A 25,451-nucleotide genomic window follows, 5' to 3' on the forward strand; every position below is an offset into this window, starting at 1 on the left:
GCAGACCCCCGTGACCCTGTAGTTAGGATATAGCGGGTTGGATAATGGATGGATGGAACAGAAGACTAATGTAAAACCCATTTGGACAGGGGGAGAATGTGCAGATATCACAATGATAAAGGCCATAGTGAGAGGCACAGTTGAACAGCAGAGCTGTGAGATACCAATATGGACTGTCGCACTACCTTAAGACTGTAAACATTTCTTATATATACAAAATTATTTTTACAATTTTAACTTCACAATCCACATATTACATCAAAGTTTACCTCAGCAAGTTTTAAAATTTATTTTGGAAGACAATGGAAATTTTTCCCAAAATCAATAGATTCCATCTTTACTAAATTAAAAACTTGACATACTTCATGCCCTATTGAACTCCTGTAGGAATAATTGAGAGTTTCTATTCACAATGAAATCTTTTTTTGTACAAAATGTCATTTCATTCTGTTTGTATCAAGCCTTGGTAAACTTCAAGTACGGTACCTATAAAAAGCTACCCGATTAAGATGCAGCTGATTATCTTGACATACTTAAGATCTTAACTTCCTTGATGAATCTGTGTGCACAGTATATATGCGTGTGTGTGTTGTATTTTTCCGGCCTTAAGTGTGACATCTGCAAATGCACAAGAAAGAAAGTAAAGCTCCTTTAATCCTTTCTGCAGCAAGATCCAAGAAAGGTAAGACGGATTGTCGCAGGAGCTCCTACAAGAAAGCAGAGCAGACAGGGACTGATTAGATATTCTTTTGTCTTCAGTGGAGATTTTGCACCAAACAAGCAGCACCTTTAAACTATGTCTAGGACTTTTTTATTAAATGCATAAAAGAAATGAAACACTTGAAAATGACAAGGACAGCTGATGGCTAAGCAGTGTACTCCTATCAACTTTAATTGCCTGTTTGTTAGCTTCAGAAGATTCTAACTTCTGCCTTGCTGGATATCTGTTAAACAAAGCAAACTGAAATGGGATGTACACCATCGCACAGCAGTAAACTACAAAATATTACCAAAAACAGTTTTGGATCATTTCGAAAAGGAAAAACATTAAACCATCAAACTGACAGGAGCGACAGCTTGACAGGAACTCAGTCTGAAGATGGAGGGACTTCATCTAGCCACAGTGAAACAGACAGTGAAACATGGCAGAGAACAAGTGGATGTTCACTGGTTGAAGGGGTAAGCCATCCTAGTCAATCTAATTTATCTTTTGATGGGTCAGAATGCAAACCACTGTCTGCCGTCAGGGGTTCTTTGGAGCAGGTTTATACAAATAAGGTTGGTGTACAAGAAATTAATATTAATATGACCCAGGAGAAGGAAAAGGATAAAATAAAATATGAAACACAAGCAGTGGAATCATGTGATGAGAAGAATGCAAGAAAAGTGTGTAGAAAACAAAAGAAAGTAAAATCTGGCAGAACTGGCAAGAAGGGCAAAGAGAGGTCATCTCTTCGTGAGGAGAAAGTGGACTTCCCCGAACTCTTGGTTAAGGCTCACCAGTCTGCCTATGCCTACTTAAATCCTAGTATATCTAAATATGAGACCTTGTTGGACTTGCTGGACCAAGCAGCTCGTACCCATTTTCAGCTCCAGCAGATGGTCAGCTTCTTGGCCTTATCTTATGAACAGCTAAACCAAGTACTAGAGGAAATCACTGGTGATGGCGAGAAGCTGCTAAAAGAATATGGTGAACATTTGTCTTGGCCTATTGAAAAATGGGCTAGCCAACAAAAGCATCCTCCTCCTGATCTGCTTCAGCAGCTGCTACAGTATACAGTTCAGCGAATGCAGTCTGTGGGCAAAGCTGTTGGGGAAGTCTCTGATTCTGCTCTAGCAGACATAACTGACTATTTTGAATCCGCATCTGACCTGATGGCTGAGAAGCTGAGAGTAAAGCACATGCTGGAAGATCGCTTGTGTAAAGTCTTGGTGTGGATTGATACATCAGCAATCCGAAAACCAGGGCCCGAAGACATGGCACTCTATTCTGAAGATAGTGGCATTGGAGTGGAGAGTGAGTCTTTGGGCAGTTCAGAGAAATCAACACAGCACAGAAACAGTTGTGAGTCTGCAAAGCTGAATTCATCTGAGACAACTCAAGAAGCAGGCAGCTTATCTTTAGAAAAATCAAACCCACCAAAAGGAAAGAAAATCCACAGTAGTGTTTCTTTAAACTCCTTCGACTCTAATGGCCATGCTGCTAGTGTAGAAACAGAATCTCTGTTTAGTATGGCTTCAATGGATGAGGATGAGGATAATTATGAAGATGATTTAGACGATGAAAATATTAAAAAATGCTCTCATTCCACACCTGCTAGTCCAAGCTTTTTATCTCGACCAGCCCAGAAATGGATAGAGAACCCTGAAAACGTAGAGATGACGCTAAAAATGAAACATGCCATCAGTGGCCGAATACGTTTCCTTCCAGAACAGAATCTTAGCAGTAGAAGTGTCATAGGAAGTAGATGTACCACACAGTGGAAAGAAGAGGAAGAAGAAGAGGAAAAAACAAGAAGGCCACAAACAGCATCAGCTTCCACAACAGGGAAAAAGTCTAAGGCAACAAAACAGAGGCGTACAAGATCAGCTGAATCTCTTCGTAGTCAGGAGGAGGATCCCACCCTCCTTGAACTCCAGAGAACACAGAAAGATCTGAGTCGTCGATTAGAAAAAATGTCAGAGGGTAAAACAGAACATGTAAAGTTGACTAAACCAAAGGTGGGAAGAGAGCAGACTGTCTTAAGTACAACTGCTAATAACCGTCTTCGAACCTCTCTAGCCAAAAACTTTAGTATACTACCTAGTCAAGACAAGCCCATTCTTCAAAAGGCAGGGTCAAAAGAAATGACTGAGCAAGAGAAGAGAAAGGAAAAGAAGCCAAGCAAGGGACCTTTTAAGGCCACTCCACCAATTCCTGTAGCTTCTCAACATGGCAGACAGTCTGTGAAAAAACTAATTGATACTTTTAGTCAGGGAAAAGAAATGGGTAATAACTTAATTACTTTAAAACATCTTGCTCCTCTAAAGGGCATACGAAAATGTGGGGTTCTTGTTTTTCCTTCCGTGGGCTACCATGAATTCTCTTCAATCAATAGAACAGAAAACAACAATAAACTGGTAACCATGAGAACAGATAGCAAGGCAGATGATGTGGACTTTGATAGTTTTCCTCCGCCTCCGCCAGAAGTGTTGATGGACAATTCATTTCAAGTTTCTGAAGAGCTACAGAAGACTACAGATGGTTCTCCATCATCCTTAAGCAACTGTACCACTAGAAGAAACATTCTCAATCAACAAAAGGCAACTTTCTCAGACAGGCTGAGGGCCTCCCTTACATCTGTCAACGTTCTTCCAAGTAAAGGAACTCTTTGTAGAGGTTCTATAAAAATTTCTCCACAGAAGTGCACGAACCAGGATTCAAGTTCAAGGCGCAGTTCTTTAGATTCTCAGGGTGATACTGAGCCTGAGACTGAAAATGAAGAAACAGCATCTCTCTATAGACAAGCAAGGAAGATTATTCACTTGAGGCATTCTACTGAATCTCCTACTAATGTTCCTGACTCATCAGAACCTTCCAACAAAAATGAAGAAGACACTCACCTCGCTGGTAGTGAAAAATCCTTGATATATCAAGACAACATCAGCACTGCTGCCTCTGAAAAATTACCCAGCCCACCTAGAGGCCCACCAGAGAACACTATTCAATCTTCACTAGCCCAACAAAAGCACTCTTCTACTACTTTGAGCCCTACAGCTGTACAACGAAAGCTTCCTAGTCCTCCAGTGCTTCATCGTCAACCAGCTTCATCTTCAGCTAGTCCTCCTATGAGTCGAAAACTACCCAGCCCACCTACAACCAGAAAACTACCTAGTCCCCCACAGCAAAGAAAATTACCTCATACTCCATCCCAGTTAAGTAACCAGGGAGCTGTGAAGACTAAATCTGCAAGCCCACCTACCATGAGAAGGGAAGTCAACCCATCTTCCTTCTGCAAAACCCCATCACCTCCTACCTCCCCAAGGACTTCATGCAAAAAAGTTTTTCAGGCTCGAAATATAAAGGATTTAGGGGAAGACACTTCACGTGTTATTGGTAATGCTCACTCCATCTTTTGCCCTGTGACGTCATCTATGTTTCAAGCCCAACCTCCTGCCCACGCCTCACAGGCCTGGTCCATCCCCAGTACTAGTATTCTGCCAAGACCATGGGGGGATCAAGCTCGCAACAGAAATATTTTAGGAACAGTCACGCAAAGGCCCCAGCCTTTCATCCGACGCAGCTACTCTGATCGCAGGCCTGGTGTACAGCTCAAACTACCCCAGTACTCTGCTTCTTCAACCACCTCAGGTAGTGAGCCAACCATCAGCACTCAAGGGTGAGTAACAAATTCTTGTATTTTATTTTAAAGGGAACAATACTTCTGTCTGTTTTTTCAGAAACAGAAGAAATGCACAATTGCTTTATATGAGATTCTCTTCATCTGTCATAAGTCTTGTATTGAATTATTAAAGAAATAAATGTGAATAATGAATTTCTATTAAGATCAGCTGAGCAGCTGCGTAGATGTGTTTTAACATGTGAAGGTAGCATTTGTTTACTGAATTTAGCTTCTACTTCATGACAAACTTGATTGATTTTTTTTTAACTTATGAGGTTAGACTAAACGTGGTTTGCCAAAATCCCTGGAATCCCTGCATTTTTTTTGTAATATAAATATTCATTTTCGTAGTCATTTGCTCCAACTTGTCTTAGGCTTACTTTTTTCCGTAATGGCTATATTTCTGTGCACACATAATTTATAGCAGTGGTAAGCCAGAGCCTAGCCTGACAGCATTTGGGTGTAAGATGTGGCTCGCACATGCACATTTAGCCACCAATTAATCTAATGCTTATTTTTGAGCTTTGCAGGCAAATCCACTGTATCCAGAAAAAAATTCACACATACCGTGCATGGGGAAGAACATCTAAAATCAACCCAGTCAGGCAAGGGGCAGCAATTTTAACCCAGTGTCTTTGAGTTTTGTGTCATCAATGCTAGCCACTGACCTACAGTGCTACAACTATATTATTATTATTATTATTAGCATATTCAAAGATGTTTCAGTCATCAACATATTTCATTGCTGTTTATAATTGTTATTTTCATATGCTGCTATATTTAAATGATTTGCATTTTATGGCATTTTCCTCATTGCAGAGTAGAGAAGTTTGGGAAAAATGAATGCATGGATATACAGTGGGGGAAATAATTTGTATGTTTGCTCACTTACAAAGAAATGAACAGTCTCTAATTTTTATGGTAGTTTCATTTTAATGGAGAGAGACAGAATATCAACAAAAATCCAGAAAAAACACGTTACATAAAAGTTATAAATTGATTTTCATGTCATTGAGAGAAATAAGTATTTGATTCCCTACAACCCAGCCAGAATTCTGGCTCCTACAGATTGGTTGTGTGCCCATGTGGCACACAGATTTCAAATAATCAATCAATCAATTAATTACAGATACTCCTGATCACAACTTGGTATGTGTATAAAGCACACCTGTCCACAGAATCAATTTCTTCTATTTCAACATCTCCACCACCGTGGGCAAAACCAAAGAGCTGTCAAAAGTCGTCAGGGACAAGATTGTAGACCTGCACAAGGCTGGAATGGGCTACAAGACTATCAGCAAGAAGCTTGGTGAGGAGGTGACAACTGTTGCTGCAATTTTTTGGAAATGGAAGAAATATAAAAAGACCAACAATCACCCTCAGTCTGGAGCTCCATGCAAGATCTTGAGTCATGGTTAGAGGATGATCATATATATGTACTAAACACTGTTTCGATTCTATGTTGCATTGCTTCTCCGTAATAATAAATGTACATTGACTGAATTGTGGTTTCTTTGAAATTAAACTTGTCATAGCTTTAATTGTTGCGGGACCACAGATTCTCAGAGCGTATGGTCCATTATTGTGTAAATCTACATTTTGATCATTGAATGATGCGAACGCTAAAAGATTATTGTAGACTCTGATATTTTGCCTGTAGTAGTTTGGTTTGGTTTGGTTTAGGTTTATTTGTCATATATAGGTTAACACAGGGTCAGCATACAATGAAATGTGTATGACGAGAAAAACAAGTCACTCAGCCTAGATCCAATAAAGCTAAAAAATAATTCAAAATAATAAAAAAAAAAAAAAAAGTGTTGATGGATTTCACTTTCACCAAACAACAAATCTTTTAACTTTCGTGGATATGCCTCTTCATTGGGAAGAAACACTACTTTTCCCTGATGGCAACATGAATTAGACGATCTACAGGTCTCTGACTTAAACTTTAAGGCCTTATAATATCTACATACTTCTGTCGTATCACCTTTGTCCATATATTCAATCACTTTTTGCTGTTCAATTATTTCATCGAGTAATAATTCTGTTTCATTGTGCTAATGCAATCTTTACTATCTTTTTTTATACTTTCGAATTTTACTACTTTCATATTTTTGAACTTGCTGTGCATGTGTATCGCACCAATGTTTTTGAACGTCTCGTAGTGGACCTACGATGTTTTCAATTCCACTTGGTCCGGGCTGATTATTACTTTACTTATTTTCAGAATTTGCACGTAGATTATTATTGTTCTTTTTTGCCTTATTTTCCCTCCAATGCTTTTGGGTCTCTTTTCGACGTGCTGCTCTTTCTTCTTCGCTCAGTTGTTGGCATGTCATATAGAACGTATAAAATTTTTAAGAGCTGGGAGCACATGAAGTGTGTCTGCCGAAAGCATTCCAACAACTGAGGGGTTAAAGGTCTGTGATCTTGTTTTAAATTGGTTGTAAGTAGGGCATGAGAAGATCACATCTAGACCCAAGATATTTTTATTATAATATATATATATATATATAAAATATGTATATATATATATATATATATATTTTTATTTATATACGTATATAAACATGTATGACAAGGTTTTTAAATTATATGTTTCTTGTTAGGATAGATCTTTGTTGTATCATAGTGAAAACCAAAAAGAACCCAAATTAAGTGTGAACAGAGCTTTTCATGTATAACTCTGCAGCAGTGTAAATATTTATGGTGTGCAATCTGTGGTCATGTATCAGCAGTCTATTTATTTTTTTAAAGGTAAAAATACAATTTTTGCTTTTAGATTCTCACAGATGGTGTACCACTTATGTTAGCACTGCTGCTGAGATTTCTGCATCTATACATGGTACAAAGAAAACATTAAGAAAAATCTCACACTTGTCCTCAGTATGTGACTCAAGTATTACATTGTAAAGTAATTAATACTCTGGTTACTGTTATATATGTCAACATTCTTCCCACCTCTTGTAAAAACAGCATAATAATTTGTATATCAGCTTATTTTGACCACCTTAGATTATAATATTTATTAGCTGTTTATAGTTAAAAATATGTGCAAAGGGCACTTGTAACTTGTAACTAGTAGGTCCTGTAAGGCTGTAAGCTAAAGTCCAATCCCCACCACTGCCTCCCCTTATCATTTATACTATGTATTGTCTAACCCTTAGCTGCCATCTAGAATTTAACTGTAAAAAGCATGTGCATGATGACAAGAAAATCTACATTTTGGCAGTTATTTCCAAATAAATGCATGATACACTACAGCAAAGCAGTAGCCATAACTGCAACTCCCATGTGTGTCCTAGAAAATTATTATTTTCTTTTAAGAATGTTATATTATGCTGTGTAATTGTAGTTGTAATTTTAATTCCTGTAACAAAGAAACGCTTCTTGTTGTAACAATATATATGCAACATATAATTTATTTGCAGTGAAAAATAATTAAAACTCCAGCATAATGTGAGTCCCAATGGAAAATAGACTCCCTATGAATCCACAGTCATGGTAATGAATAAAATTTCAATTTGTTAAGAACAGCTGTCGATTTGGTGTCTTTCTGGTCTTAGATCACAACAAAGATAAACCTGTCCAGGTAAATGTCTGAGACTTCAGGTGTGTGGGGCATGTGATGCAAAAGAGCAGGCTGAATCCTGATTTTAGACTTGAATAATCAAACGTCTCCTATCTAATGTTAAGCCATGTGCCCTATCTAGGGGAAACTTTGAAAGGTGGAACTGGCACCAACAATGACTGAAAAATAAGTGAGGAAAAAACGAAAACTAGTGGGATATGACAACCATAACTATGATGATAAATTCCACATAAAAAAGCAATTGGCTAAAGTTCATGTACTGGATTTCCATCCATGTTTTAAATAACAATAGCAACACAGCATGTCATATGTTTATCTACAATGCAATCAAAATCAAAATATCTTGTGACCAAGAGGCTCTGCTGCCTCTTATTAATATGATTATTCTCACAATATCTCTGATCTCACATCTGAGTTTTTACGCACACATTAATATATTTGACAAGGTAAAGAGCAGTTGAACCATTCACCTTTTCATGATTTATGATATTTATGAGAAGATAATAATGTAATATAAGAAATGGGGTAATATGATCATGAATAATTATAGTAGAGTATATACAAGAATATACAATATATGTATGGAAGATAAAAAAAAAAGTTACCACCTTTTCACAGGTCTTTGAGCAACTGGAGCTCTAGTTAATATGTATAAGGACTCTTCTAAGAAATTGGCTTTGGTAGAGTTCTTTCTTTAGGGAGCACATGAAAAAAACAGGCCCTCCTTTCTTTGAGTTACTCTGTTTATAAGAGGATGGCTCATAAGAATGAAAATAACATGATATCCTTTAACTTCAAGCTTACTCAGCAGGATTTCCTTTCCGTTGGTTTCTGGTTCCATCCTGGAATGTCTGCTTCCATGTTTCCGGCGCCTGTCTTAAAAAAGAAGAAAAATATCCTGCTTTGAGACATCTAATGTCCTTTCCTCTTATCTGTGTTTTTCTCTGTGCTACCTTATTGCTGTGGCAGTGCTGTCTATTTGCTGTTTTTATTCGAATTGTTTTTTTAAAGCTTGGAATTATATGTACACATGCATTAAGCTAAGGCCAGCTAACAGTGGAGGAGAGAAAAGTAACCCAGTCATTGTGCTCATCTTCATTAGAAAAATACAGGTTAAACTCTGTCTTCATAAATGTTCACCTTTAGTCTAACTACAAAAATTGTTCAGTTGTATATCTTTGTGTTTATGATACAGTTCAGCATTATTATTTTTCCTAGCAGGGTTAAAGCTTCTTATTGTCTCCAGGCAAGTCCTACATGTCATTTGCTTTCTTCCTTACTGCTTTTCAACCTCAGACATTTACCCCTTGTATTTAGGTCTTTTTAAGAGTTGTTTTTTTCTTCATTAGCTCTGCTCCCTTTTTATTTCCTTTGCATTCTCTAGGGAATCTGCCCTCTTTATTTGAAAATTCAGTGCTCTTGAATGGTTCAGCACTGCAATAAGTACATAGTTGATTTAGTTTCCACAGTGAAGAAGGAAACATTGCAGAAAAATTGCACCTGCTCTATGTATGCATTTAGATTAAGACAGATTAAGACCATTGGCCATCTTTAAGGCAACAGTAGAGGTCATCTTCTTTAGGGTTAATTATCTTAATGCTGTCAGGCTGAAATATTATCCAGATGTTATACCAAAAAGCCAACAATTTGAATGTCCTTAAAAAAAACAAGCACATAATCCACCCAGTAAATGATAGAGGTTCTCCCTGCAATATTTAAAATGTGATGTCATTATTTACTATAATATTCTTGTATCTTCTGTATTTTACTTGTCTGTTAAAAATAATAGCATAAAATTAATTTCCTAATCATGTATAAGAATAATTACCACTTATAAAAGTGACCCCAAAAATGTATGAACGTTTTTGTATCCTTTTCCTTTTCTTTCCAGGAATATACAAATATGAAGGTGTACTGACTATTAAACATAGTCTATTCCAAAAGGCTTTAAGCTAACGGCTGTGAATTGTGTTGCTGCATTCCAGGTGTTTAATCTGTTTCTCATCTAAAGTTTCTTCTCAGTCCAAAGCTAATATGACATTTTCGTCAAGCTACTAAAATATTAATTTATAATTCAGATATAATCTTTTTTTCCAGTGATCTTCAGGAACATGGATATTTGCTTCATCTTCATCAAAAGTAAGATCTGTAAAGCCACATTTTTATTTTCAGTTCAAGTGGTCTGTCAGGGCCTCACATTTCCAGGAGACTTCAAACCCCAGGTTTCAAGAGTAATTTGGTAAATCTAAATTGGCCCAGAATGAGTAGGTATATGTTCTGCCAGTGAACTGGCAGATAAACATTTGAGCAAAACTGGGTGAAGCACGATAAAAAAAACAAAGAAATAATATAAAGCAAAACGAAACTGAAGCCCAATACGAGAGACAATAATAGTGGTGACGATAACAAGATGGCCAAAATCAAAAGTACACACAAGAAAAAAACACAAAAATAAACTCTGAATTTTGGATTTGGTATCCACAGATCAGATAAGGATTTGCACTTATAACTATCCTTTTATCCCACTGAGTTGATTAAGCATGGGTCCTGACCTCAGAGGCCACACTCCTAGCAATGCGGGCCTAACAGGGGGCCTAACAGCAAAAATAAACACTGCCGTCCTTTGAGGATCCAAAATCATATCACATCATGACAGTATGGGTGGAAGAGTACCTGAATTTGTACTGGGGCCCCGTCTGGGTTCATTTTCCTACCAATGTCATACTGAATTGTAATTTTAACATATAAATGGCTTCAAACTATTAAAATTCTGAAAGGGCTCTTTAATTGACATTGTAGGATCATAATCCTATTAAAATGCACCCTAGAACACTAAAGAGTGGAGGTCATAAATTATGTTTCAGACTACAATAAATAAGAAATCATTAGTACATTATTTTGTAAATGTCTGAAATGAGGTATAAAACAATTAAAAACCCTACCAAGGAAACATTACTTAATTTATTAAATTAAAAAAATAACAAAAGTTGACATTTTCAAAGAAAAACATACAAAAATACAAAATTTAACAATTAAAAGCAAAGTACACAAAATGTACAGTGAAAATATGAGTTCAGTAAATCTATAATAACCTAAGTCCAAAATATGCTGTTGAAATTCAGAACCTAAAAAGTCAAATCAAAATGGCCAAAGGACTGCAAAACACACCAATAGCCAAGAGCAGTAAAAGGGAGCAGTGAGCCCATCTAAAGCTAATCAAGAGCACTGAAAACATGTAGTGACTACCTAAAGCTTATTTAGTCTTTGAAACCTACTTAAAGCATCTGGTCTAGTTACCTAATCAGGGGTCATATTCCCACTCCCATCAAACACCATAGAACCACAATAAACAAAACATAGACTGAGGATAATTAAATTAACAGAAGGGACTAAAATTACATCATTAAAAATTACAAAACAATTAATAGATGTAAAACCTAAACAAAAAGAAATAATAAACAAAACATCATAGTGAGTCCCATGTGAAACTATTCCAGGCATCTCCCGTTAAATTTTACTATAAGGTCACAGTCATTCTCATTGGGCAGGTGCTTTACAAGGTGCTCTCCACCTCTTCTTTCTCATCTTTAGTAAACACTGAACATGACATGAAGAAAACATACATCTAAATTTCTGTTAGAAACAACAGGACATTTAAAAGTGTTGACAAACTGTTAGACAAAACATACAGTATAAGATTCTCATAAAGGGTCTGGGGCATCTGAAGGCAAACTCCGTATATTAAAATATACACAAAAGGCACAAAAGAAAACTCATGGTAAAGCGATATTTTATAGACTATCTCCATGTGGAAATTGAGTCTGCCCCAAGATGGCGGTATCTTCAGCTATAATGGTTTTTGGGAGAAAAAGGCGGGTATAATTGGTCTGCACCAAGAACTGATGTCATGGATGTTTTCTCATCAATGTTTCTTTCTACAGAGGGGAAAGAAGAATAGATACTGTTATAGCACTCTGCCCCTAAGTGGCCCAGGTTAATATTGTCATCAACTAAGTCTGTAAGCTGTTCCCAAAGCGCACGCTTGTAACAGTTCCAAAGCCCGGGCGGCCTGAGCTTTGAGGTCATAAACATGAGATAGAGCATTGGTGTTGACATGGAGAAGTCTGCGGTGATGCTGGACATTCAACCTAAACAGCTGGAAGTGTAGAAACCACCTGTTAACCCGCCAATCTCGATGCAGTGTCATCCACTGCAGAGAAGCTGGGTCTGTCAAAAGGGTAAACTCACGACCCAGAAGGTAGTACCTCGGTTGGTTAATAGCCCATTTGATTACCTGGGCCTTTCTTTCCACCATCACATACCTTTCTCATGTCCCAATAGTTTCCGACTCAGGTACATTACGGGAAAAGAGTGCCCAAAGCATCTGTCTGTAAAATAAAAGGTAAAGAAAAATTTGGAGTTATCAAAATAGGTTTTGAAGTGAGGGCCTTTTTCAAGTCATGAAATGCGTCCTCTGTTTTGTCATCTCATACCACTGTGTTGGGAGGACACAGCTTTGTTAAATCAGTTAACCCCCTTGGAGAAACAAGGTACATATCAACGATAGTATCCCGCCAGTCCTAAGAAAGCTTGCCATTTAGTTTTTGTGTGGGGCCAGTTAACAATGGCAGCAACTTGGAACACTGAAGACGTATGGTACCTCTGCCCTCCAAATAGCCTAAATATTTGGGCTCAACTAACCCAAAGAAACATTTCTTTATATTAATCGTGAGGCCAGTTTCATTTAGTGCCAGAAGAACCACACAAACTTGTTGTATGTATATGATTCTCCCAGTTGTCAGAATAGATGATTATGTCATCAAGATAGGCAGCACTATGGGCCTGGTGGGGTCGTAGTAATCTTTCCATCAGACATTGAAAAGTTGCTGGTGCTCCGTGCAAGCTGAATGGAAGAACTGTATACTGCCAGTGACCACTTGGGGTACTAAACACTTTTGTTAAGGGAATTTGCAAATTCCTTTTGGTCATGTCAAGAGTGGTCAAATATTGAGCCCTCCCTAACCACTCAAGGAGTTCATCCATGCATGCCATTGGGGAGGCATCAAGCCAAGATATCTGATTGAGCCATCAGAAATCATTGCAAAATCTGAAACTTCCATCTGGCTTAGAAACCACAACAATGGGACTAGGCTAAGGACTATAACTATCCTTGATCACCTCCAAGTCCAACATTCTTTTGATCTCTAATTCAACTTTGGCACGTTTGGATTCTGGGAGGCTATAGGGGCATTCTCTGATGACGACACCAGGGTCAGTAATAATTTTGTGCTCAATCAAGGCAGTTGTTCCAGGTTTCTTGTTCACCATACTCGGAATGGACGAGATCACTTCTTTGAACTCTCGTCTTTTGTTCGGGAGTTAAATAAGTATCAAAATTAAAGTAACTGACTACAATGAAGGAGTGGCCTGAAGTGGAGTAAGGATAAGGGAACCCTTTCCTTCCAAGATTTCAGGAGACTGACATGGTATATTCTCTTGGCAGGTCGTCTATTAGGTTGTTTAACCAGACAGTCGACCAAGCCCTTCCTTTCTTTAATTTCATACGGTCCCTGCCAATGAGCTAACAATTTGGAGTGGAATGTGGGAACAAGAACCATCACCTTGTCTCTTGGTCAGAACTCTTGTAAACTTCTTTCTCTATTATAATAATGAGGCGGCTTTCCTTGAGCACGTTCCATGTTTTCTTTAAGTATGGGCCTAATTTTACCAAGTCTATCACATAATTGGGCAATATATTCTAAAATATTTATGAAAGGATTGGCCTCCTCTTCCTGGTCCCCTTTTAATATGTCAAGGAGACCTTGAGGTTTTCGTCCATATAATAACTCAAAAGGAGAGAAGCCTGTGGAGGTTTGAGGAACCTCCCGGTAAGCAAACAAGACAAGGGGAAGTAAGTGATCCCAGTTTTTCCTGTCTTCGCTGTCCACCTTAGGAAACATCTATTTGAGTGTCTGATTAAACTGCTCAGTTAAGCCGTCCATCTGGGGGTGGTACACGGGGGTCCTTAAATGCTTTATAAGAAGTAGAGAGGCCACTTCCCTGAACATATCTGAGGTAAAAGGTATCCCTTGATCTGTAAGGATTTCTTTATGGATGGACCTCAACCAGTTCCCATGCAGAATTTTTTGTATTGGCTTCTGGGTAGTGTGTAGCGTCATCCAAAATCACTGATCTATATTTGTGGCGTCATGTAGAGGGTTCTAGGAGTCCAACAATAACAACCCCTAGTCACTTATATGGAACGTCAGTGAGCAGGATAGGAACCAGACAAGCATGGTCCTTCCGAGGAATCTGACACAACTGGAAATGGAGGACTTATACTATATAACAAAAAAACATTTTTATTTTGTTGTTTTTTTTTTCTTCCTTTTTTCAAAAAGCACAAACCAGGCTATGTTTTCAATAATTAGTCACTTTATGAATTATTTTCATTTCACATTGCTATTTTTATCTTCATTGAGAGTTTTTCCTTCAGCCATTATTTCAAAGGTGACTGTATGGTGTATTCATTTCACTATAAATATGTGTTGATTTTATTTTAAATTATCTTATTTAATGTATTGCTGATATGTACATTTTTCTTGTATGATTTACTGGCTCTTTCCTTTAATTTTGTTATTACTATTCTGGGGTCATGTGGGGGTGAAGTGGAAGTGCAAGTTGAGTATTGAACTCCAAAGCAATAAGTTTTTAATGAATCATTACTGTGTCAATGCGCTTAGACAAAAGAGGCCCTGCCACATAGTCACCAATTTAAAGTCACCAATAACTTTACAAAAAACAAAGAAAAAAATTATTTAAGGTTTTCAACCTTTATTTTGTTTGTTGGCTTTCAGTGCGTAAATCACCACAAGGCTTTTTACAAAGCAAGTATAACCAAATAAGTGTTGATTGAGTTTAGAATAACTGTTTATAGGAACTTAGACCATATAAGTTTCTTGAAATTTTGAAAGCAAACTATGGTTTTTATGATGAATTTAATATTTAATTAATATAAAATAAATTTAATGTCCACTGTATCAAGTGCTTATAAAATTTACTTATTGCTACATGTAATATTGCAAGATATATGATATTCCACTCGTTTTTGTTAGACAAAATTCACAGTCAAGATTCATCAGTAAGCACTAAATTTGTGTTATTTGTTGGGTTCTTGTATCCAAAGTAATAATAATTTGAATGGCAACAAAAATGTCGTGAACACAGTGAAAGCACATAGAACATATATGTGAATCATATAGGAGCAAAATGGATTCCATCTCCAAGTATGATCAATTACTGCGGTTAAATTCTGTCCAGTTCAATGGCTAATTCTGGATTACTACACAGGCATAAGCAATAACAAAATTATGTAATACACCCTGAAAACAACAGGATAAAGGATGTTTTAGTTAAGTTCTGAAAGCACAAATCATCTTCAGCTGAAAGGTTTTCATCAAGGTAGCCTTAACAATTTTTGACAAATATGAAAAAGGCAGGAAAAATTTGGAAAATTATAGCATCTAGAGATTTGCATTACATATTCCTCTTCATTTGGTGTTATTATCCAGATAATTAATGTGATGCAAAATATTTGCTTACTAAATGCAATCCTTCACTTAAGGAATAACTGCAGCCATTTAATGAATGAGTGGTTACCTGCTGCTGGCATTCTCACAGTTAACTTGCCCCAATTCCATTAATAAAGCTTCTTATCTTTAATCCGCCTTTGTGTCCTCTCCTCCCACAGGTCAATGGAGAGCTTAGCAAATGATGAGGAACCATGGGATGCTCAACACCTGTCTGAACTCCGGATGGCTAATCGGTCCGCCTCTCAACCTGAACTGTGTGTAGTGGGACAGTCTATCCAGAGGGAATGAAGCCTAAGACTGTAACTGTAAAATAACCACCAGTCTCTTGGTTATGTTCTTTTTATACTTTTTGTTTAAACAGGTTTTTATGTATTTGTGCTCTTTTTATATAAGGATGATAGTTTATGGATTTTTATACTAAAGTGATTTACATTTTTGCCATGTGTGTTTATTTATTTATTTATTTTTTCAATGTCACTTACCTAGTCTTAAAATTCTCTGTTAAATCTCACTTCTGGTAACATTTTTCTCTAAAGTCAATCGCTGAATTTGATGGGTGTATTAATAAATACTTTGTCCAGTAATCTCAAAGAAGGTAGCTCCTTGCAATATCATTAACTGGGATAAACAAGATTGGTAAAAGAAATACAGAAAATTGACTGCTTACAAAAAAATACTTCCCTTACTGTATTTGTATAACAAAAGACAGAGTACACCAAATACTTGGAATGAATTAAATTAAATTCACGATTTGAAAGATATGTAGAACCTACAAATGGATAACTGACAACAGAAATTCAATAAATTTAACATAATGTGCTTTGAAACTTGTACTTTAATTAGTGAAATGAGCACAATTGCTGTCAGTAGGTGTTCTGCACTTTCAACAGAGTTTTTATTTCCTTTCTTCTTGGCATCAACAGTACCTGTCACAATTGGCTGCAACACCACTTCACTGTCTCATTTTCTTTATATTGGATACTATAAGTTTGAATACTTTGACTTTCTCTCTGCTAGTACCAATATGGTTATTAACATTCAGGCCTAGATTAAAAAGAAAGCCGAAAAAAGAACAGTACTTTTTTAAAAAGCACATTATTAAGCCCTTCCATTATTAAGCTATTTTTAAATGACTGAAGTTTCAGTTATGTGATGTGGCCAGATCTTTGACTTTATACTTAAACTATTTTCTCCACCACCTCATGTTTTATGTGTTACAAGAGCAGAGCTATTGGACCTGAAACTCAAGTTTAGATAAAAATCATCTACTGCACTGGGTAGTTGCTCTTCACTTGGATTCTTAGGTCAGTATACAGCATTTTGAAATTAGGCAGAATGAAGCTGTGAAAACCCTTTCCTGTTTATGATGAAGTGTCTACTGTTCATTGAGAAATGTGGCCTTATAGAAATGACAATCAGTGTTTACTTATCCTGATTTTTGCAGACCCACCACTGTAGCCTGAATTAGTACTACTGAAGGTTTGTAGTGTTATTAATTTCATTCTGTTAACCCTACATTAATTTTTAATGTTCTTCTAGGAATTAGACTCCTAGGTAAGTACAAATTATAATTAATTGTACCTCCTCATGTTCGGCAGTAGTCTTTAGTAAAACTCTCATATTCATCTAACATGGTGACAGTTATTAATGGCAGAAAAATCAAGGATTTGTTAAAGTAAATGATAAAATAATCAAATAATACTAGTTAGGTTGTAAAATGTAGGTTAGGTATATTGGAATCAGAACTTTCCCCATGTGGCTGTTAGCTGTGCATCAATGGGCCTTGTAGTGGACTTGTGCTCTGTTCAACCTTGCACTTTATTGCGCCTGACCCCATGACCTTGATGAGATTAAGCAAATTTGAGAATGTTATACTGTTTTGCATTGTAAGAAGTGACCTGGCAGGCAGACAGATCAGGGAAGCCAAGAAGGTTTGTTACCCCCTTTTCACTTTCCACCCCAGCTTCCAACAGCTCACAAAGGGAAAGTTAATGTTGAGAGATGCATCTTTTTTTTCAAGCTTTTAAAAAGTGTGGCGCTGCTCCTGCCTGTACCAATAGCAGTAGCAATGATGCTGCTGCTGGTACATCAGAGACAGCAGCTAGCATGTTTACTCCTGTGTCATCAACAGGTACTGCTTCTCCTGTACCTCTGCCAACAATTGCTGCCTCAAAGCAACCCGCCAGTGACTTAAATGGCAATACACCATCCCAGCCAATACTGGGTAGTTACCTCAAACATGTATTTGGTGGTACAACATTAAGATCATTCAATCCTGCCTGGTACCACATACGACCATGGCTGGAGTACTCTGTTGTGCGGGAAATGTCAGAAATATGGCAGCACTATTAATGAGAGGGATGTAGTTTTTACCTTAACTGGTTTTAACAACTGGAAAGCAGCGCTTGATCGAGACAAGGGGCTACAGAGGCATGTGTCCAGCCACAACCATGTGCATGCTTCAACCATCTGGACTGAGCATAAAAGCAGAGAGGCCACGGGGAGGACTGTGGATTCAATGTTGGTTGGTAAAACACAACTTGAAAAAAAACGTTAGTATGTCAAGAGTATTGGTAGTGCTATAAGGTTTCTCTGTGTAAATGAATTGGGGCTCCGTGGGACTGCAGAAACCATGAGACATGATGCAATAATGATGATGACATTGCTTCAGATATTTTTCTAAAACTGATGGAATATACCTTAGAGAAGGATAAGAAGCTAGCAAGCATTGCTAAGGGCATCCCAAAAAATGCAAAATACACATCTAAGGATATCCAAAATTAAATTATCCAAACACTGGCTGACATGGTGCTTGGAGAGGTCAGGAAAAAATATGAAAGTGCTGATTCTGCACGGTTTTGCCTCAAAAGTGAAGGGACCAGGGATAGGTGCAATGTGGAAAATTTGTCTGTGATAATACAGTTTGTCAGAAATTCCATGCCAGAGGAGCATCTTATTGGGTTGCTTGACTTGTAACAACTTGATGCAGAGTACATCACCTCTGAGATACTGTTACACCTTTCTGATGCTGGCTACAGTGCTGACAGTATACTTAGCCAGTGTTATGATGGGGCTTCTGTGATGAGTGGGGTTAGAGGTGGTGTACAAGCTCTGCTCCAAAACAGGCTTGACAGATATGTCCCATACATCCACTGCTACAACCACCAACTGCACTTAGTGGTTGTGCATGCCATGCAGAGTGAGCTGTGTGCAAAAAGATTTTTTAGCCTATCTAGTTCACTCTACAACTTTTTTCACCACCACTATGTGCTCAATAAACATGATGCACCTTATCTAAAAAGGCTGCTTGAGATCAGATGGACAAGCTACTATGAGGTGACAAGGTGCACTGTGGACAATCAAGAACAAATCCTTAGTATCCTATCTGAGATGACAGAGGATGATGATGCTGCAGTTGACCTGTGCATCAGGCCTGCTATGCCTAATTAAGAGGCATCACTTCTTTGAGATTGGAAAGATCCTAGTGCAGAAGCTTGGTGTCTTGAAACAAGCAAATGCTATTCTACAGTCTCAGTCAGTTGATCTGTGCAGTGCTTCTGAGGTTGTTAGTGCAGCACTGGACTCCTTAAAAAACATCCATGAGGATGACTGTTGGGGAGTGTCATCTCCTGCTGAGGATGAGTCACATCCAACAAAGAGAAGGAGAACAATGAGCAAACACCTGGGTCAAAGTGTTTTGCTCTCAACTTTGGGCCATACAGACTCTGGTGACCCTACCATTTCCTTCCATCAGTCTCTGAAAAGATCCCTGCTCAAAATCCTTGACAGGGCCATTTCAGAAATGGAAACTAGATTTTCACACAAGAAGATTGACCTGATAAGAGTCATATCTAGTCTTGCACCCAAATCTAGTGCATTTCTACATCCCACCCTGTTGCACCCTCTGGCTGTGATGGCTGGCACTGTAGCAGATGTTGTAAGTCTGAAAAATGAAGTTCTTGTGGCAAAACAGATGCTGCTCAAAAAATGTTCAAAGGAAACAGACCTGTCCAATGTATGTAAACTCCTGCAGGAGTACAAGGAAGCCTTTCCTGAGTTGCATAAATTGTATGTAACAGCCCTGGTAATTGGTGTGTCTTCAGCATCATGTGAGAGTTCCTTCTCCACTTTGTCACAGGTCCTAACCCCCTATCGTCACACCATGTTACATAAAAGAAAGAGGAATTTGGTGATCTTGGCCCATGAGAAGTCAATAACAAATAACTTGGATATGGATGAATTTATAAGAATTTTTGCAAAGGGAAACAGGAGACTGTTGTTGTAGAGTGGATTGAGGAGAGAAGAGAGTGGAGCTGTTCATTTCAAACAGAGAGTTCAGAAGAAAAAAGTTAAAACGTTCTGTTCTAAATCTTTTGTGTTCTACAAATTAGTTTGAGAATTGTAGGAAAAGACATGATGAATTGTTTTTTGTTTTTTTTTTATTACTATGCCAACCCTTTTTAGTTTTGTAAATATTGGCTATATTGAGAGGTCTTATTTTATTCTTACTTTATTCTGCAAATTTATTTGAGAATTTGGCCATCCAATTAGGATACATTTTATGTTGTTGGTTGTAAAGATGGATGGATATTTTATTTTATTCTTTATTTTATTTTTTTATTCTATTTTTCAGTTTTATTTTTCAAGACTTGGTGAATTATTTTTTTTTTTTTATAACTTGGCCTACTCTTTTAAATTTTGTTAATATTGGCAATAGTGAGAAGTATTATTGTTGGGTTCGAATATTTGATATCGGCCATCCAATTAAGGTAAATGTCATGTTTTTAGTTGTTATAATCTGATGAGGAATATTTTATTTTATTTTTTGTTGTTTTATTTTTCAGTTTTCCTCCTGAGGAATTGCCTCCTTATCGTGGTCAGGGGGTTTGCGTGACCCTAAGAGCTACACCAGCAAAAGCTTAGCCTTCAGGTGGGACACCCAAGTTGGACAGGTCTTAGGGTAGAGGCCTGACAAAGTGCAATCCAATTACATGACACAAACAGTTATGCAGAGGACCCCCACCCCCATCACCACCCTACCCCTTTCCCGCCTCCGTCGCCACCATGTGCCCCCTTCACTTTTCTGTCTGGCCCCTCATATACTGTATGCCTGTCTAGAATTGGCCCAGCAGTACAATAAATTAGAGTATTTGGTAGGGAGGTGCAGAGTTGATAAGCAAAAACTGAACAAATGTTTCAAGCTGTGCACAAAATGATTAGCACATTCAGATATTTCTATGGCTAGATAGTAAATTTGCAACATAATGAGGCTAAGTATCTGTACTTGTATTGGGAAGGTTGCCAGTTCAAATTCTGTTACTACCAGAAGGGATCTCCCTCTGTTGGGCCCATGAGAAAGGCCCATAACTTGAAAATTTCTACAGAGATGCTTACAATGGCTGACCCTGTGCTCTGACCACCAAAGGTTATCCAAAAAGACAGTTCCACCTCGGGGATGGATAAAATATGTCAAATTGAAAAAATAAATAAATAAATAACAAACACTTGACTTTTGGTAGACACAGATCAGGGTATCCAATAGGACAGCAGGGAAGGTGAAAGTGGAAAGCTTACTAAGAAGTTTCAGATTTCAAAAACACTAAATTACACATTTCCCAATTACTGAATATTCATGTAAAAAGTCTGTGCACAATGGCGTTAATGACACACAACAGGATGTATTAGTAATCCTTTAAAAATAGATAAAAACATCTTCTTATATAATACACTACCGTGGCTGTTTGTTTGTCTGTCCAGGATTTTAGATCACCTGTAGCTAGCAAACCGTTTGACCTATTGACCTGAAATTTGGTACACATATACTAAGTGACGTCTATTATCCGCTTTCGAGGTGATGATTGACCTCCAAGGTTATACCACTTTTTATTTTTATTCTGTTTTATTGTAGAATCAACTCTTGACAGCGGTCAGCAGGGTGGCCGTGCGGCACGTGCATACCTTCGCCGTCACTTCCCCTACCTCTTCATGTCTGAAATCATTCTTGAGGCAAATTGAAGACTTAAGTGCCAGCTTAAGCTAAAAAATAAGGAAAATGTACTAAGTAATTGCAACACAAACAATGACTTAATCAGTTTTAATGCGAAAAGATGCTAAAAAAAAAAAGAGAAGAAGTGGGCTGTTAGGGTGAAGAAAAGAAGAGCTGCTCAGGAAGCAGCAATTGCATCAACCTCTGAGCAAACAAATGCTAAATGTACAGAGAAAGAGTATGAAAACTATGAATACTCAAGTCAAGTGTATTCACTGCATGTTATCGTGCAGCACCATTACTGGTTAAATGTAATTAAAAGTATAATCCACTCCTGAAGTAATGTAGGATTAAACCCATTGTATTTTATAACGCAGTTACTCAATTATGCCTCAAGACATATTTTTGAAGAATTTAGCAAGCAGTGTTTGTTAAGGTGGCCTTTGAACATAATTGTTTTATTTACATTGTACAGTATTGTATAGATAGATATATATGGATCGAGTGGGAGAGTGAACAAAAGCACACATACAGCAGGGTGCTAATGGCAGTACTTTGAATTGCTGACACACACATTTAAACCAGATTTTAATCCAGCATTATGGATTTAAATTCTTTACCAAAGCTCAATTTGTGCCTATTTCAGTATTTCTCAACCTTTTTCCACGTCTGGGGCATTTTTTCATATTAGTTTTTGTGGCGTCCCCTTAACGTTTTTTTTTGCACATTTTCAGATTTTTGATTATATTGAGATCAATCCAACACCACTAAATTTGAATTTGGGAATGCACTATTGACAGAAGTGCTCAACTCTGGATCAGACTGGGGCATCGCTATTATTTTTTTATCATCAAAATATACAGCCACACATGAGACACATTTAATATTAAAGTCCATGTGATAAAATATACCGTATGTAAAATTCAAACATTTCTTTGGTTTTCATTGAATTTACCTACTTATTCTTCACCAATGGTGCAGCAATTTTAAAAATTACCATTTTAGGAATCAGTGTTTGTCTTCCGTTATTTCCTCACAGTTTCTCCACACTTCTGGTATCCTATGTCATTATGTCCACTGAGCGGCACGGTGGCGCAGTTATAGCGCTGCTGCCTCGCAGTTAGGAGACCCGGGTTCACTTTCTGGGTCCTCCCTGCGTGGAGTTTGCATGTTCTCCCTGTGTCTGCGTGGGTTTCCTCCGGGCGCTCTGGTTTCCTGCCACAATCCATAGACATGCAGGTTAGGTGGATTGGCGATTCTGAATTGGCCCTAGTGTGTGCTTGGTGTGTAGGTGTGTTTGTGTGTGTCCTGCGGTGGGTTGGCACCCTGCCCAGGATTGGTTCCTGCCTTGTGCCCTGTGTTGGCTGGGATTGGCTCCAGCAGAACCCCGTGACCCTGTGTTTCGGATTCAGCAGGTTAGAAAATGGATGGATGGATGGATGGATTATGTCCGGTACATCAGGGGTTCTCAAACTCGGTCCTGGGGGACCCCTGTGGCTGCAGGTTTTTGTTCCAATCAGATTCCTAATCAGTGACAACACCTGATAGCACTGATCTCATTTAATTAGCTGGTATTATTTTTCTTCTGCATTCAGAAAAGCACAGCGGCATGATTTTTACATTTATAAGAAACTTTGAAATATTTCTGGTTTTGCTATTGATTTAAATGCTTAACTCTCTTTTTATTATATTTCGCCCTTTCTCTGTGCAGTTTGCTCCCTTCATTGAATCTTAATAATGACAATTAAAAACAAGCAGAGCAGAAACCCAAGTAAACACTCAATCGTGAAAGGCTGCAACTACTTTAGTGTCAGCCCCACAATGTAGTAAATAATGATTAATTAAACAATTAGAACACCTAGAAAAGTGGAATGACAATCAAGATGAAAATACTGTTAAAAAGAAAAAATACATATAACTGCTTAGTACATTTTAATATATATATTTATATATTCTATTTTAGCAATTATGAATGATGTGTGTGTTGGTAAGCAATTTTTTATTCAGTGTTTTCATAAAAGCTTTATATTATGCATTTCTTTTGTTACAAAAAGTTACTATTGTTTAACATTTTAATCAACTGAATACAGAGTCACAGCAAACAAATCAAACAAATAAAAGCCAAAGTCTTAACATTATGACACTTTAGATAAACGTCTTTAGTGCAGGCTGGCATTCAGAAATACCAGATACCTCAACTTGGATGGGCTGATGGGATTTCAGCTTCTCTGGGGCAAAAATGCTCTTGTGGAAAAACCACAATAGCCTTCACCGTGTCCACAGTTGGTTCCACCACCCTCAGCACATCATCAGGTTTATTGTGTATGGAAGACATGGGTGGTGGGTCCACTGCAAAAATTTTATGGTGTTTGTTATGTTTACTACATTATTAGTAACACAACACACCACTTTCTCATCTACTTGCCACTGTTAGTAGCTCCTCTGCCAGGTTTTCTGCAGTATATCTCTTGGGAAACTCACAACAGTCAAGAAGGCAGATTTCAATAGAGTGACAAGTGACGGACATTTATGAGCATGTCGTTCTGGATGTCCAGCAGTCAGTTGTCAGGCAAACTGCTAAAGCTTTTTTGACCCTGTCTTGCCACAATGCATGCTCTGTGTTATATAGTAGCAGAATAATTGTTTGGAACAAGGTTTTACTACTGGGGAGAACATACATGGGGTTTAAGGCCTGGACAAAAGTTTTTAATCCTTTGTCCTCCACAATGGAAAATGGCTGAAAGTCACTGGCTATCATTTTAGCCTGCTCCTCATCAACACATCTATTTGGCTGGAGTCATTTGTTTTTGAATAAATGGGCTTATTTTGGTGTGAGTTGCACAATGCTGTGATATACCTGCAGTTTTTGGCAACACAGTGGATGCTGCAGCAGAAATACTTGGCACAAAACAGGACACTTATCCAGGGTCAGTGGGTGGCAGCTAGAGGAAAGTGGACAAGCTCTCATCCAGCTGTACAGATGTGTGAGCGGTTGTTAGATGTATGTGCGGGTATGTTGTTGACCTTGCTCTGACGGATATTTTCATTTTACAAATTCTGCACTCAGCTTTGCCGTCTCCAAAATAGTGTGAGGTGCTGAGAGTGCTTTCTAACTTTCTCCGAGGGAATGGGAGGGCTGGAAGGGCAGGTTTCTAATTGTAAAGGGCGGTGACACATCGGAGGGGATTTTTTTTTTTGTTGTTGTTGTTGTTTGGAGGTGTGCTGGGTGAAGAATACCCGGAATTGCAGAGTCAACGAGAGTGCTCCATTTTTGTTTAAGACCGAGTAAACAAAATAAAGTCAAATATGCCCTGACAGCTGTCAGTGCTCCTGCTCTTATTTACCCGGATTGTCATAATATCACTGAAATTAACCCACATGCTGCTTCTTTTGCGGTTTTCGCTCATTTCTTCATTTTTTCCTGACACGCTTGAATTTAAATCTGGCTCCCCGTCTTTCTGTCGCTTTGTGTACCTGGCCTGCAACCCCGTGAAGCTGCAGACTGCAATACCTCACGGAACGCCCTTCAGAGCACAACACACCACACTCCCATGTAATGATGCGATTATAGTAATGCCCATTCCCAGCGTCACTCGCATCATGCCCTCTGAGAGACCGTGTTGACGCGCTCGTTGCACAGTATGCTGTAGTTGTACAAATTACAAGAGTTTTCTATCTGGTTAAACAAAAATGACTTCCAGTCTGATACTTCTGCTATCAAATCATTCTAAGCTCTTTCACGACTCTAACACTTTGTCGATATAAAGTACCGTTTTTTTTTTTACTGTTTTGAATGGTTGTAGATTACGTTTTCTCCTTAAGTGTTACAGTAGGCCTATAGTAAAAGTAATAAATCTTATTACTATCCAGTGTTTAAAACGGAATGTACCTCATGAAAC

At 37.9% G+C, this 25,451-nt stretch overlaps 1 protein-coding gene across 1 annotated transcript; it reads left to right on the forward strand.

The window, feature by feature from the left end:
• Positions 1-966: 966 nt before the first annotated feature.
• LOC120526636 (photoreceptor cilium actin regulator-like) lies at positions 967-15,854 on the forward strand. The gene is made up of 2 exons (XM_039749798.1): positions 967-4,379; positions 15,725-15,854. The coding sequence occupies exons 1-2, from the start codon at positions 967-969 to the stop codon at positions 15,852-15,854; spliced, it is 3,543 nt and encodes a 1,180-aa protein (XP_039605732.1).
• Positions 15,855-25,451: the final 9,597 nt, after the last annotated feature.

Source organism: Polypterus senegalus, chromosome 3, assembly GCF_016835505.1.
Source record: "Polypterus senegalus isolate Bchr_013 chromosome 3, ASM1683550v1, whole genome shotgun sequence".
Taxonomy (NCBI): Eukaryota; Metazoa; Chordata; class Cladistia; order Polypteriformes; family Polypteridae; genus Polypterus; species Polypterus senegalus.

What these genes read in the sequence shown, in the direction of transcription:
- LOC120526636 (XM_039749798.1), top strand. Translation starts at nt 967, where the DNA reads ATGGGATGTACACCATCGCACAGCAGTAAACTACAAAATATTACCAAA. An exon ending in CCAACCATCAGCACTCAAGG is followed by an intron (nt 4,380 to 15,724) that starts GTGAGTAACAAA and finishes CTCCTCCCACAG; the next exon opens with GTCAATGGAGAGCTTAGCAA.